The 15,706-nt window shown below is 34.9% G+C and overlaps 1 protein-coding gene across 7 annotated transcripts in view; it reads right to left on the bottom strand.

The window, feature by feature from the left end:
* The window catches only part of SRPX (sushi repeat containing protein X-linked), a 142,359-nt gene that overhangs the window by 28,396 nt on the left and 98,257 nt on the right, over positions 1-15,706 (bottom strand). For all 7 annotated transcript variants that reach the window (XR_015749836.1, XR_015749837.1, XM_087966857.1 and 4 more), the window contains 2 exons: positions 3,137-3,328; positions 1,504-1,680 (listed from right to left, as the gene is read on the bottom strand). Coding sequence is in view for 5 of the 7 variants with exons in the window: in XM_087966857.1 (XP_087822983.1) it covers positions 1,504-1,680; positions 3,137-3,328 (369 nt within the window). In the remaining 2 variants the exon portion in view is untranslated. The remainder of the gene's footprint in view (positions 1-1,503; positions 1,681-3,136; positions 3,329-15,706) is intronic.

The raw sequence follows: 15,706 nt of genomic DNA, 5'->3' as shown, positions 1-15,706 counted from the left end.
AATTCTAAGGATCCCCTCACTAAATAATAAAACATAGGACTTTATATTTTTTTATAAATTTCAGTTACATTAATATAACGATCCTGCGTTACTATAGGAATTATATCTCAAGGCTCTCCTAGATCTGTAAATTCTTCTTGCCTGACCAGAATGTTCTGTTCAGTTTAATTACATTGAAACAGTTACTAGATGAACACAACCCAAATTTGCAAAAGGCAGGAATGTATGGTTTATATGTAAATAAGCCACATGCAGCAATGTTAGGTTGCTAATAGCTTTCCAGATCCAATACCAAACCCATTGCAAAATTGTTGAAATCATGTATGCTTGATGTTAACAGGAGTCTCAGAAATAACATCTATACATGATGATTGCCTATCTGTTTTTTTTAATTCTGACCTTCCTTCTAAAGAACTTATTATGGCTTGTATGATTCTGTGCCATCCTCGATCAATTTTATCCTTATGCCAGCTGGGTTTAGAAATCAGGATTTGGCTGACTTCATTAAGTTTCAGGGCTGAACACTGATTTGAACATATATTAAGCAAGTTTCTGGAAGGGACAGAAAGAAAGAGAAAGAAAGGGAGGAAAAAGTCAATGAGTTATATGGATAGATTGATGGATAGATACATGGAGGGAGGGAGGAAGGGAGGGAGAGAAAAAAGAAAGGAGAGGAAGGAAGGTGTCAGATCTGTGTATCTGTCATTTCTTCAGTGGAAGAAGAAAGGGGGGGGGGAGGCTGATAAAGAAATCCTTTCTTGATGTAACCTGAATATATTTAATCTTACATCAAATTTGTATAACCCACACATGATATGATGGAGGGAGAAAAGCCAGATGGCCAGAACTATCACCTCTGAGAGGCACAACCAGGAGATGAGAAGGTCATAAAAATTCCACAGTGAGATTGTACTTTGGGAATCTCTTGAATAGTTCGTTCTAAAAAGGGGGTGGGGGGAAATTAGGGATGCCCTGGGAAACTGTGAAAAGATCGTTCCTTACAAGAGGGGTGGGGAGGAATTAACATCCTGGCTTTTGTTTCACCAAATACACATCGAGATAAGGGGAGGGGTTCTAAACTCCCTTATGTATCCCTGTATGCCTGAGAGACCTCAGACGCTGCTTTGAACTCCTATAGGAATTGTCTCATCTCAATAAAGAATTCCTTTGTGATACGTTTGGATACGTTTTCAGAAGTTCATTCTAATTGAGTGAATGGGAAAAGTTCTGTAGCCTGACAGAAGGACACAAACCCTGGCTGCAGAAGACTCTTTGAAACAGCACAGCAATCTAGGGCTAAAAGGGATCTCGGAGGTAATCTTCTAGTCCAACCCCCTGCTCCAGCAGAAGATCCTTACAGAATCATAGAATAGCAGGGTTAGAAGGGAGTGTGTGTGTGTGTGTGCATGGCTGTCAAAACTCCAAAAACAGGTCAAGTAGCTCTGGGGAGGTCAGTATATCTCTTACTACTCTCCAAATGTATCATTATGATTTTCAACTTACCAACACAAGAAGCTGGTCTTCCGCTCCAAGCTTTACTATCCATACATTGTACTACTCTATCTCCTTTTAACTGATATCCCGGTGAGCAATAATACTCACACCTAGAATTAAAGTATGCACCATCAACACACTTGAATCCTCCATTAGGTGGCATAGAAAGTGTTGGGCAGCGTTTTTCTGTAAGAGAAAATCAACATTAATTACTGAAGACATGTTTGTTACTTCCTATCAGGCTCTACGTTATACTGCACTGTATTTTACAATATCATGAGAAAAAAAATCATTTTTGTATGAAAGCAGTACAGAGACATAGAAGTAGTCTGATTGGCTGGATGATGCAACAGAAAGGTTGTGATATACAGTTTTTGATGTAATAATTTCTATAGAGAATAAAACATGGGTAGCATTTTCTATCATGTCCAGTCCACAAAGGCAGGTGCATTTCTTATAAAGGAATCTGTATTATAGAATAATTGAGGTGAAGTAAATTTGTGGCCATAGATCCTTCCAGAATCTACTGTATTCCTCCAATTCTTACTGGAAAGTTGAAGGGCCTTATTCCTCATAGTGTGAGACAAAGTTTGATTGGTTGCTAAGCAAAGGATGAATTGGGTTGAATTTCATAATGGCACTGCATTAGAGAATAATCCTTTAAAATTCAATAGGAGAACAACTTTCAACTACAACTTATTCCCAATTCCTCAGGTGGAGAAAATTGCTAAACTTTCCAAACAATCACCTCTTTTCTCAGAGTGGATCTATTTACCTTAACTCATAGCATGGCACTCCTGAAGGTTGTTTATTTGTGCTTGACTATATCTAGAGCAAATCTGGATTAAATTGGAGCATGGGGGCAGATATATACTGAGAGTTCTGAAAGGCATCCTTTGTAATTCTCTGTGGAAATGAAATATTTCTATATTTGCAACATGTAGAAGCAAAACGTTGGTGATTTTGCATAAAGAAACTGAGCTCTGAACAGGAAATAATTTTACTGCTGCCTTGCTTTTACACAAGTACAGCATGGATGGTCAGAAACAAAAAGAAACAGGACCAAACACCAAATCTACAAAAGCACTGCAAGGGGAAAAAATGTCTTTTATTTTTCTTATTGAAGTCTGAAATATTTTCCTTTGTCTTTTTAGTACTGATGTTTATATTTATTGCTATGTATTTCTTGCAACTCCTTTCCCATGGAAAGCTTAAAAATGACAGTATAATTTTTTTATAAAAGTTACATTAATTACACTTAAAATAAATCCTTAAAGCTACATGTGCATATATTTAAAGCAGCCTATATAACCATATAGAGACATAAATGAAATTAATTACAACAAATATTGCCAATGCAATTTAAAACAAAACCCACATAATTTCTTCCCTTTGGAATATATAGGAAGACTAAAAAAAGTATTCTGTTGTATAAAACTTTCAGCTTTTTAACCAGCATAGAAAAACCTCCACTGCTAAAAGTTTCTTCTGTATGAGCAAAGAATTCCATAACTAATTTTTATTATGCTAAAACAGTAACTAGTAAAAGCCCCACTAAAATTCAATTATATATGGCCAAGAGCAACAGGATCAGAAGCAAAGAACTTCAAAACAAATCTTCAGGAAAAAATGAGCCACTTACGTTTGCAGAAAACTTTCCCAGACCAGCGTTTGTTTGACTGGCAAATAAGATGCTGAGGACCATGCAGTTCATAACCTTTCTGACAATGAATATCACATGTGGTGCCCAAGACATTTCTGTAATACCTTTCCTGAGGACTTCTGCAATTTGCATAACCATATTTTACCTTGATAGGAGAGCACCACGGTGTCTCTAGAAAGAGAAACCACAGGACAAAAACCAACAAAGGAAATAAGAACAGTAGAATTAAAACTAATTATGCAGCTCATGTGGGGGAAAAAACAAGACTATAAAGTTACACAGGAAAACAAACTATATAATCAAAAGACCTCACTCTCCAACATTACAGAATTGAAAATTGTGACTTTCTCTGTATGTTCCAGGAATTATTATATAAAAATTATACAAACACTGAACTATTAAAATCAGCAATTTGTACTGATGTAAGGACTGCCACCTTAATTTCCTGTTATAAGTCTGCCACCAACTGGCCAGTTACAACAAATATTTTTTTTCTCTTTCAAAAAGAATGTGGATTGAATTTGCACCAAAATGGATAAAATATTGTATATGTTTCTTGCTATCCTATACTTATTTACCTGAGAATATGATGTATGAAATAAACAGACAAGTATAACACGACCCCGTTTTATTTTACATAAAATATTTCCATCTCCCATGTGTGCCACTCAGTCCCACTCTGTTCTTCAAAAAGAAAAAAAAACTTTAATTTCTTTTAAACCAAATTAGAGTATTAATTTGTTTAACTGTGATACCAGTTGATTCCATTTCCCCTAATATTTAACCCATTCTCAAAAGCTTAGGAATTTGTTTAAGACAAGACTCATTTGATTAATGGCTGGCACACTTAATTTTTTTTTAACAAACTTTATTCAGTTTTTCACCTTAAAAACAAAAATCTCTTTTTAGTGGACAACATGTTTCCGGGTCAACACCTTTACCTATAAATATGACAGCAATTATACATTCATACATGCATACTTAGTTCTATTATTACCTTTTCCATTCCAAATTTTCAGTAAGGAGAGAAACAAACACATTAATTCGAGCCTCTTTCATTAATCTCAATCGAAACATCTTTTTGTTTCATTTCAATTATTTCAAATATAATCCTTTAATATTTATTTTAAAAATAAAGATAAACAATATGTGTTTGCCTAATAATAACAATAATTTAAAAAGTTACCAATGTCTCTCCTTGCTTTTAATAGTCTATACTTATTAATTTAGTTGGTTCTTTAGTCTGTCATATTCCCTTTCCATTACACATTCTTTTTATAAATTCTAGATTAATACAAATTTTAACACTAAAAAAAAAACAAGTATAGGTTTCCCCCCTTTTACTGTTTTGAGTGTGACACCTCAATGATTAAAATATACCTTTATTCCCTCATCTTAATTCCCAATAAACCATTATTTTTAAGAAGTTACAATAATAATCATTACATCTTTTCACTTGGATTCCACAGCATATTTTCCCCCATTGATTTTTAATAAGAGTTATCAGTATCTATATTACCCTCCCGTGTTTCTCACAAAATAAGGCTGGGCCTTATTTTTTTTGACCCCCGAAAAAACGTCTAGGCCGTCTTTTTGGGGGTGACTTAATTCCCCCCCCTTGCATCCTCGGGTGAGCGGTCGGCGACAGCTTGGATGTTCGGGAGACCTTCTACCACCGTTGCTTTCCCTTCTCCCTTGCTGCTGCGGCGTTTGGCGCAGCCACGTGCGGCCAGTCAGGGCTCCTCCCTGCAACCGGAGCCCTGAGGAGACACTTGGCTTCAGGCGCTCCTGTCGCCGCCTTCCCTTTGCCTTCGAAGGTAAAGTGAATTATTTTAAAAACGACACCCTACTACAACAAAGCCTCCCCTGCCCGAGAGGGCAGCCCAACCCCACGTGGGGAGGCGAATCTCCTGGGGCCGCAGCGCAGGATTGGCCCACCTCGGGAGAAGTGTCCAGCCGCCATCCCTGCCTGGCGCCGGGCAGAGCGCGAAGAGCTTCACCTGGTGTGTCCAGCGCAGCTGACAGGCGGGTCCTCCTTCCCGGCAGCAGAGCTCTCACCAAGGCAGTGAGCGCCTCCCTGCTGGACCCTCCGCTCATCCCGCCAGGACCGCGCCAGAGCCGTGTGGGCTGGGCAGAGCCAGGAAAGCGAGCCGCGGGTGCGTGTCTTCGAGGCAATCTAGTTTAAACAATACTTCAGGAAAAAGAATGAAAAAAAGGTTCACATGGCCAAACCTTCTATGAATACATCCACAGCAAAGACGGGAAAGGAGACAGAGGTTACATCAAGATTATTGATGTGATCAAGGTATCTCCCCTGCCTGTGATCCTCCAGTTTGTCAGGCTTCGGAGGTGGCAGGAATTCACGTTTGTGCACGATTCCTGCTGCGCTCGCTGCCGGAGTGCCTTCGATCCAATTGGATTGGGAGGCTATAGTTATCCTGTAGGGATAACTGAAGAGAGGGGAGATCCGGGCAGGGGTCTGGGGATATCGTAACCCCTTTCCCCAGCTGGCTTAACTCCCTTTTCCAAAGGTGGTGGAGCGGCGGTCAGCAATGGCCACCACAAAGAACCTCTCAGCCGGACAAGTTTTGTGCAGGAGGAAGTGAAGAAAGTGAAAGCTTTTGGCTGAACCGGGATGACAATCAACATCTGAATACTGGCTCTTTAGATGATACATTGCTTCCCAGAAGTTTGTAAAGCTGCGGTTGAAAGTGAAAGCTTTTTTTCTCTCCTCACTTTCCTTCCCTACGGAGACAGCAGATGGAAATCGGAAATACCCGCTTTGGCAGCAGAAGGTACTAACTTTGAAAATTAAAGCCAAGGGGACATTAGATTTCTAAACACTGACATTTAAAAATTTAAATCTTTTTGCTTTAAGTGGGAAGGAAGAGAGGTAAATGATTTATACCAAGATTTGTTGAAGGAGATTGCTTGGAGTTTTATAAAATCAGAGATTAAATTGCAATAAAACTTCCAAAAAATACCTTGGAATTGTGTAATTGAATTCTACCCCAGGAAGAGAAAGTAGAAGAAAGTGCTAAATGAAACAGACTGTGCCGATTGTGCTGACTTTGATTGCTTGATGACTTTGGGGCTTTTGTGAACTATCTTTTGAAAGACTAAGAAAACATTTGGATTGTTTAAAAAATTTTCCACAATCGTATCTGTTGAAGAACTGAAAATGCAATTTGAAAAGTTAAAAGAAGAGGAAGAAGAAGGCAAGGGCTCCTTTGGATCTATTTTTTGCTTCTTAGAAATGGCGATTTCTACTTATCAGGAAATGCAACAACAAGAAGGCTGGGATGATGAAGAAGAAGCCATTTTTAATGGATATATGATTTTAAATGAGAAAGAAAAGGGTAAAAAGGAAAAGAAAATGGAGAATTTAAGTTCCAAAAAAAAAACACAAATAAATAAAGGAAATAAAGGAATGAACTTTGAGGGAAACTTTCCAGCCAAACTATTTACACTTTCAGAAGATAGAGAGCTGAGCACTGAAGAAATGTTTCTGCAGGTTTATGCAAAACAATCTCAACAGCTGGAGACTGGATTTGAAAGGAAAGAGCTTAGGGTGACCTTGAATTTTGCCTTGCTGAAACCTATCTAAAATTTTATAGTGAGCCTTGGACATTATATGGTGGCAGTGGTTTACTCTGTGAAAGAACTTTCAAACTGCAAAATTTTATTTTTTTCTTTTTCTGCTGATAGCTGCGACTAGCCTGATCCTTCTGGGTTTTTTTGTTGTTGTTGTTTTAATTAGGCCTCGATTTCATTGCTGGAATACAATATTTTTTCTTCTTTCTACTTTACCTTGGTTTATTTTTTAATTCCCTTTTTAATATCACTGCTGGATTACTTTTGTATTCTTTTTCTTGTTTTTTTGGGTTCCTCTACGGACTTGATCTTTTTCTCTTAGATAATTTTTATTTTTAATTTTTATTTTTATATATTTCTCTCTTTTTAACTGGATTAAGGTAAAGAAGAACCTGAAGATTGCATATTTTTGCAAGCTGTTTTTCTTTTTCTTTTTTTTCTGCTGACTAGACTTGTACTTAACCTAAAATGAGGAAGGCAACTGCCACAAGCTCATCAATACTCTCCTCCTCCACCCCACTTGGTGGCCAGCAATCAATATACACGATGTTGCAACAGGAGAAAGAGAGAGAGAAGGAAAAAGAGAAGGTCACACTACAAATGATAATGCAAGCAATAGAAGAATAGAAGACAGAACAGAGAAAACAGATGAGAAAATACAGAATATACAATAAACAATGATGAAGAATGAGGAAAGATTTCAAAAAATAGAAGAAAAAGGTGACCGAGAGACATGAAAATTGGCAAAATTGACAGCAGATTGACAGTTGTGAACGTGATTGGGCTGGGAGATGGATAGGGCAGATTTTTATCTCAGATTTCAAAACATAGAAGAGAAGAGAGAAAACCTTGCTGAAATAATGATAGAAATACTGGCAGATGCTTTGAAGATATCCAAAGAGAAAATGATGGATGGAATAGTCTTTACAAGATATGCAATGAGAAATAAACTACCTAGAGAAGCCCATGTAAGATTTACTAAGAAAGCAATCAAAACACAAATATTACAAAGTGCAAGAGATGAACCATTGAAATATAAAGGCAAGGATGTTACAGTCCTAAAACAAGTACCAAGAAAAGTGAGAGAAATGAGAAGAGAGTATCAATTCCTGACAAAAATTCTAATTAAGAAGGGAATGAACTATAGATGGCTGTTTCCCGAAGGCCTCATATTCACTTGGCAAGAGCAAAGATTAGACTCAATATAGAAAGCAGAATTATTTTATGGAGAATATTTCAGAGGAAAAGAAGATGAGAAACTACGAGAGGAGGAAACAGTCAAAATTCAAAAGGAGATGGCCGAAGCAAGATATAAAGCAATACAAGAAGAAACAATATGTGAAGAAGGAGATGTAGGTGGAAGGGTGGAGCTCAAAGAAGCAAGGGAGCAAAGATCTACAAGAGCTATAAACCCTACATATAACATATAAATAATGGAAGAAAAGAAATTGATTACAATAAATGGATTGAATTCGGCCACCAAAAGGAGGAAAATATTTCATAAATTAGAAAAATTAAAATTAGACATAATCTTCTTCCAAGAAGTTCACATAAAAAACAACATGCCCAGGTATTGAAACATCCTAAAAGTTGGGAATTTATATACTTCATTGGCACAAAAAAAGGGGGGGCGGGAGTTGCTCTATACATTAATAACATGATTAAAGCTGAATTTATTTTTATAGATGAAGAAGGAAGAATATTCATGGTGAAAATAATTGATAACAACGTAAAGATACTTTTAGTAGCAATATATGTTCCCAGTGGTAAACAAGAAGAATTTTATAAAAAATAGCATAAGAAAATTATAGAACTGGAATATAAATATGTCTTATGGGAGATTTTAATGGGATAGTAGACACAAAATTGGACACAGAAAGCTAACAAACAAAATCCTTCTTCAAAATGGTAGAGGAATTAAGCATTGAAGATGTTTGGAGAGAAAGAAATGCAAAGAATAGACAATATACTTTTTACTCTAATAGACACTCATCATGGTCAAGAATATGATTTGGATGTCAACGGAATTAATCTCTAATATACAAGAAGTTAATATTGAAACAAGTACTTGGGTGGACCATAAACCAGTATGGATTAAGTGCCAAGGACAAAGGAAAAGATCTAGATGGACTTTGAATAACACAATTTTGAAAGAAAAAGAATTTACACAAAAGATGAAAAAACAATTGGCTTTTTTCTTCAAAGAAAATAACGAGGACACCTCACTACAAAACTTTTTTTTTTTTGGTAAATTTTATTTGAGTTTTCACAAAAAGAAAAGAAATACAATTAAAACATCTTTTTTGAAAGCAGCATAATCCCGGGTTACATTTCTTCGTACAGACACAAATTCAGGTTCATGCTCATTTTTATATTCTATTCCATATCTTATTACTATTTTACATTTTCTACATGGCTTCTCCCCTCTTTTAATTTCCTCAATTTTATTTTAATTATTTCATCTCAATTCAAACCATTATATTTATATATTTTGTCTGCCCTGTTTCAATTGTCTTATCTTTTCTCATTAAACAAAATTTCTCCTGTAGTTACTGATTGGAGTATGACACCTTTATATCTTTCCCCTAAAGTTATAACACTCAATATAATACATCACTTCCATTCGGATTCTGCTTGGTACATTCTTAAACTACACACAGTATTCTTAAGAAAAAAAGAAAAAATTCTAAATGTATATAATTAAAACAACCATTCCGTTCCAATTCAATTCTATCATTAATATTAATATTCATTAAAGTCTTAACATTTTTCACGTTACTTTTCAATTGAATATCATACTTCTATGGGAACAATTATAAACTTTCCATAGTCAATTCCCCCCCTCTTCACTTATATTTTATAAAACATTGACTAATTAAAATGTTCCCATTCCTTCCTAATTCAATTTTCTCATTTATTTTATTTCATTTACTTTATTCACAAACATTTCACTAAATTACACTAACCATTCTATCCCTCATTCTAATCATATGTTGTTTCCAATTTTCTAAAGTTATTTCTATTACAAGTATACACAATCTCATGTACCTTTACAGAATCCCCCTTTCAGTTAGATTTTCACCCATTATCTCTAAATAGGTCCTGTTTCTTTATATCTTGCTCTGGACCTTTGTAACTTCTTTTCCTTCCCTTCTTCCCTCTCTTCTTCTCTCTCCCCTTTTTACCCCTTTGTCTCTCTACCTCTATTTCCCTCTTCTGTATTCCACTTTTCTGTTGCTTTTCAGTATTATACTTATTTTTTGAATTATTTTTCTTTTCTTTGGTTGTTTTTTTAAGTCTTAAATTCTCCATCCTCTTTCCCCCCTTTCCTTTTTCTTCCCCACATAGAGTTACTTGTTCATTAAAGATGGCTTCTTCTTTGACCCAGTCTTCTTGTTTTGCAGTCTTTTCTTGTTGTTTCTCATAGTTCCAAATCTCCATTTCTAAGAATTGAAAAACGAAGCCAAAAGAACCCTTCCCTTCTTGTGCATCTTCTTTGTACTTTTTGTTCCATTTTCAATTCATCCAAAAGTGATGCCATTGTAGAAATTTTTAAACAACCACCCGATTGATTTTAGTCATTCAAATTTAATAACTAAAAATCCAAAAGTCACCAAGTAATCAAGCTGTTTCTTTTTGCTCTTTCTCCCCCCCCCCACTTTCTCTTCCTGGGGTTACTATTTAGTTGCAAAGTTTCAGTTAAAATGTATCTTTTACAAATCTTATTGAAATTTTACTTTAGATTCTTTTAAAGTCCAGGCAGTCTCCTCCCTCTTCCAGATCCTGCCCTTATTCTTTTTCTCTCCCTTCCTGCTTATAGAAGAAAAAGTTTTTAATGTCCAGAAATCTTTATTGTCCCTTTGGCATTTAGTTATATTTTCAGCTTAATTGCCTATTGATGCCAAAGCGGATTTTTCCAATTTCTTATTCTTAGTTGTCAATGTAAGGAAGGAGAGAGAAGAAAAAAAAAGCCTTTTCACTTTCTTTCCCTTTTCACTTTCTTTCGCTGCTTCCGACTCTTCTTTGGGAGCAATGTTATTTCTTGTAAAATTTAAATTCCATGGTACCTTAGTTATTGCTTTTTCAACTTAATCTGGTCAGCCAAAACTTTCACTTCTTATCTTCCTCCTGCACGTTCTTTTCCGGTTGAGTTCTTCTTTGAGGTGGCCATTTCTGACCACCGCTCCTACTGCCTTCAGGAAAGGGAGTAATGGCCAGCTGAGGAGGAGAGATGCGGCTCTCCTTGACCCTGTTGGTGGTCTCCCCCCTCTTCACCACCTCTACGGGGTGGCTTAGCCCCGAAACCAGCCGGCTCGGGACGCTCCAGCGGTGAGCCCAGGCAGAAACCGCGCACGATCGTGGATTCCTGTCTGTCGCCGAAGCCCTTCAAACCAGAAGTCCCTCACTACAAAACTTATGGGATACCATGAAGGCCTATGCTAGAGGACTGATAATAGATTATATGAGAAAAATAAATATAAAAAATACGAATGCAACAGATGTTAAAGGAAGAGTACAAGTAACTTGAAAAGGACTTACAAAGATATCCACAAAAAAAGGATATTAAAAAGGAAATGGACATAGTTAAACACAAAATGGGGTTGATGGAAAAAGAAGAGTTAGCTCAAAAAATTAGGAATGCCAAACAGAATTTCTTTGAAAATGCAAATAAACCAGGCAGATGGTTTGCATATAAATTGAAAAAGAGAGAGAAATGAAAAAGATAATGTAATTAATAGACGATCAAGGAAAGATTTGTAATGGAAATGATGAAAAGAAAAAGATAGTACAGAAATATTATGAAAAATTATACAACCAAGAGAATATTGATGAAGAAAAACTTAAAAAATACTTGCAAAGAGCGGAGCTACCCCATATACCTGAGGACATTAAAATAATGTTAGAAGGGAAAATAACAATGATGGAATTAACTGAGGCATTAAAGAGACAAAATACCGGAAAGGCTCTGGGGCCCAGATGGGCTACAAGTGGAATTTTACAAGACTCTACAGGAATCTTTAAGTATCCTAACACTTGAAGTGATGAATGAAGTCTTGTCAAAAACTAAAATACCCAACTCATGGACAGAGGCTTATATTACCCTCATACCAAAAGAGGACACTGATCTACAAAAATTAAAAATTATAGATACATTTCCCTGCTGAACTCGGATTATAAAATATTCACCTCAATAATGGCAGAAAGACTTAAGAGATATTTGAACAATTTTATACATGCTGATCAAAATGGATTTCTGCCAAAGAGGCAAATCAAAGACAATATGAAAATAATTTTGAATACTTTGGAATATTATGAAACGCATCCTGAGAAGCAAATGGCCTTGGTATTTTTAGATGCGCAAAAAGCCTTTGATAATGTAAATTGGTAGTTTATGATATTACAAATGGAACAAATGGGTTTTGGTGAAAAATTTACTAAAGCTATAGAGGCAATATACTATAAGCAATCTGCCAAAGTAATGATAAATGGAGATTTAACAGATAATATTAATATTAAAAAAGGAACTAGGCAAGGATGCCCGCTGTTGCCTCTGCTGTTTGTTTTGACTTTAGAGGTTTTAAATAGAAATATTAGAGATGATAGTGAAATAAAGGGAATGAAAATAAAAAAGAGGAATACAAGTTACAAACGTTTGCAGATGATCTGGTTTTTATATTAGAGGAACCATTAAAAACAGCACTTAAATTGATAGAAAAGATTGAAGAATATGGACAGGTGGCAGGTTTGAAAATAAATAAAGACAAAACTAAGATTTTGGTCAAGAATATGGTGGAAAAACAAAGGGAAGAATTAAAAGAGAGATCGAATATCCAGATCACAAATAAAGTTAAATATTTAGGAATACAGATGTAGAACACTCAAAGAATGTAATTATTATAAACTCAAACAACAGACTTGAAACAAATGGAAAAATCTACAACTATCTCTAATAGGGAGAATATCTACAATCAAGATGAATATATTACCAAGGATTTTATATTTGTTTCAGACAATTCCAATTAAACTAGGGAAAGAATATTTTGAGGATTTAAATAAAATAATACTGAATAATACTAATATGGCAGGGAAAGAAGGCAAGAATCAAATTAAAATTGTTACACGATATCAGAATAAAAGGAGGTTTTGGTTTACCCAATTGGGAATTATATTACCAGGCAGCAACACTGATGTGGGTGAAAGAATGGATAGTCTTAAGGAATAATAGATTGTTAACATTAGGTCATAACCTATTATTGGGATGGCACACCTTTTTATGGTATAAGGAAAGTAAAACACTTGGGTATTTTAGGAGACATATTTGGGATGCTTTATTATTAATATGGGAGAAAATAAGGAAACAACATTACATGAAAATACCAGTCTTTTGTCAACTATAGAAGCATTTGCATATCCAATTGTTTATAAAATGGAACATACAGTAAAATATGGTGAAATATTAAATGAAGAGGATGAACTCAAATCTAAGCAAGAACTAGAGGAACAAGAAATAGAGATGAATTGGTATTCATATGTGCAAATACATTCAGATAAAGATTGTAGGACAGAAGGATTTTGTAATGAACTTACTGAATGAGATGGAATTTTGACAGGTACTGATGAGAAGGTGATTAAAAAATTATATGATATTGGAGTAAAATTAGAAGAATAACAAGTAAAAGAAACAATGATTGCTTGTGGGAAAATTTTTGGATATGGGATAGATTTAGAAAGATGGCAGAAATTATGGTTTCAAAACTATAAAATAACAATGTCAACAACATATAAAGAGAAATTGTATGTTTTACAGGTGGCATCTACCCCCCGGCAAGAATAACAAGGATGTTTAAGAACAAATCAGAGAAATGTTGGAAGTGTCATCAGATACCTGGATCATACTATCACATGTGGTGGACGTGTGTGGAAGCCAAGAGATACTGGACTAAAATTCATACATGGCTGGAAAAAATGAAAAAAAACCAGCATATAGACTTGAAACCAGAGATATTTTTATTGGGTATCTTACCTGATGGATACAGTAGAGAATTGATATATCTGATTATAAATGTTTTAACAGCAGCTAGAATTATATTTGCCAAAAATTGGAAAAGTGAAAAAATTCCAATAGAAGAGGAGGTGATTAAGAAAATAATAGAATGTGCAGAAATGAGTAAATTGACATTAGCAATTAGACAGCAAGAAGATAAAGAATATTAAAAACATTGCAATTTATTTTATCAATGGCTAGATAAGAAAATAGGGAAATAAAATATAATATAAATATAATAATAAAGATAAGACAATGTAAAAACTGATTACAATGAAATGGATGCTATTATGAACTAGGTTTTGTAAAAGTTGAGATTTGCTCAAAAAGGATGACATGAATTTATAATTGAAGTCTAATGAGTAATATGTAATATGTAATATGTAATATGCATAGTTGATCTATATAAAACGAATTTAAATTTAAATTTAGAAAGGAAAGACTGTTGATATCGTGCACAAAAGATATGTACCAACCAACACACTATACAATAGAAAGATGGTTTTATTTGATGTTTTATGTTTGTTGTTAAAATAAATAAAAAACTTTTTATATAAAAAAAAGAATGTATAGAGCTATTTCAAATGAATGTTGGAAATGCAAAGTTAAAGAAGGGACTTTTTATCATTTATGGTGGACATGTGATAAAGCAAAGAAGTATCGGAGTAGGACTCGTATTCTAATACAAAAGATTCTTAAAGTGAATTTAAAGATAAAACCAGAAACTTTTCTTTTGGGTTTAATGGAAAAAGACTTAGAAAAAAAATGGAACTTTAACATTATGTATGTTGATGGCAGCAGGATTATTTTATGCACAAAAATGGAAAGACATTTTAATCCCTACAATGGATGAATGGTTGCAAAATATGATGGAATTAGCAGAGATGGCTAAATTGACTGCTTTGATAAAAGAAAAAACACAACTACTTTTGTTTCTACTTGGAAATCACATCTGGACTTAGTGCTTGAGGTGCAAAAAATGAAACTCTGATTTTGGTTTTACTGATTAGATAGATCTGTTGTTATAGAAATTGCTAGTTTATATTACATATTATGTAAAAGTAAAAAGTTGAGGTTTGATGTTACTTCATATTTTACTGCATCAAAGAAAGTCGGAAATCAATGCATTTTCTTTCTTTTTCCCCCTTTCTCTACACTTTTATCTTCCCTTTTCCCTCCCCTATTTTTCCTATTATTTGTTTTTGTATTTTTGTATTTTATATTATAAACTAATAAAGAGGAAGATTATTATACAGAAGACAGAGTCAGAAGGCTTGTATATTATAGTTTTCTTCACTGGGATGCCTTCCAAATGCACAAGGAAAGCAATTTGGACCCGTTTCCCACAGAAAACAAAACACGGGGAGCCACAAAACCTGGGTTGGCATGGCCAACTCAATGTCACTCCTACCCAGTCACACGACCCACAGCCATGCCTACCTAGGTTTTATGATTCCTGGTGTTTTCTGGGGGAAATGGGTCCCCATCCCTCTCATTTCTATTTTTCTCTTTTTCTTCTCCCTCTTTCTTTTTCCTCTTTTCTTTTCTTTCTTTTTTCTTTCTTTCATTCTCTCTCTCCATCATTTTCTTATTTCTCATTTTCTCATTTCTCTCTCTGTGTCTCTTTTCTCTCTCTTATAAACTTTTCCTTTTTCCTCTTTATTTTTAACTGCTTGCGTCTCATTTTGCTTTTCCCCTTCCACTGCTTTTTCTAACTTCTCACTTATTTCTTGAATATCCTGTTCCTCTTCCCCCCCAATTGTTGAGTAACTGCTACATTCATTTCTTTATCTTTAAGCAATCCCCTTGTCTCCTTATTACCTTTTAAAGATTCACACATACCTTTTAACATAAACAATATTCTTTATATAGCTCTATTGTCTCTTATAAATTCATTTTGTAAAGCCCCT

The sequence above is a fragment of the Notechis scutatus genome, chromosome 5 (genome assembly GCF_049901735.1).
Source record: "Notechis scutatus isolate UNSWTSFEM ecotype Mainland chromosome 5, rNotScu1.2, whole genome shotgun sequence".
NCBI lineage: Eukaryota > Metazoa > Chordata > Lepidosauria > Squamata > Elapidae > Notechis > Notechis scutatus.
Note: the sequence above shows the minus strand (reverse complement) of the source record. Positions and strands in the feature narration are given on the sequence as shown.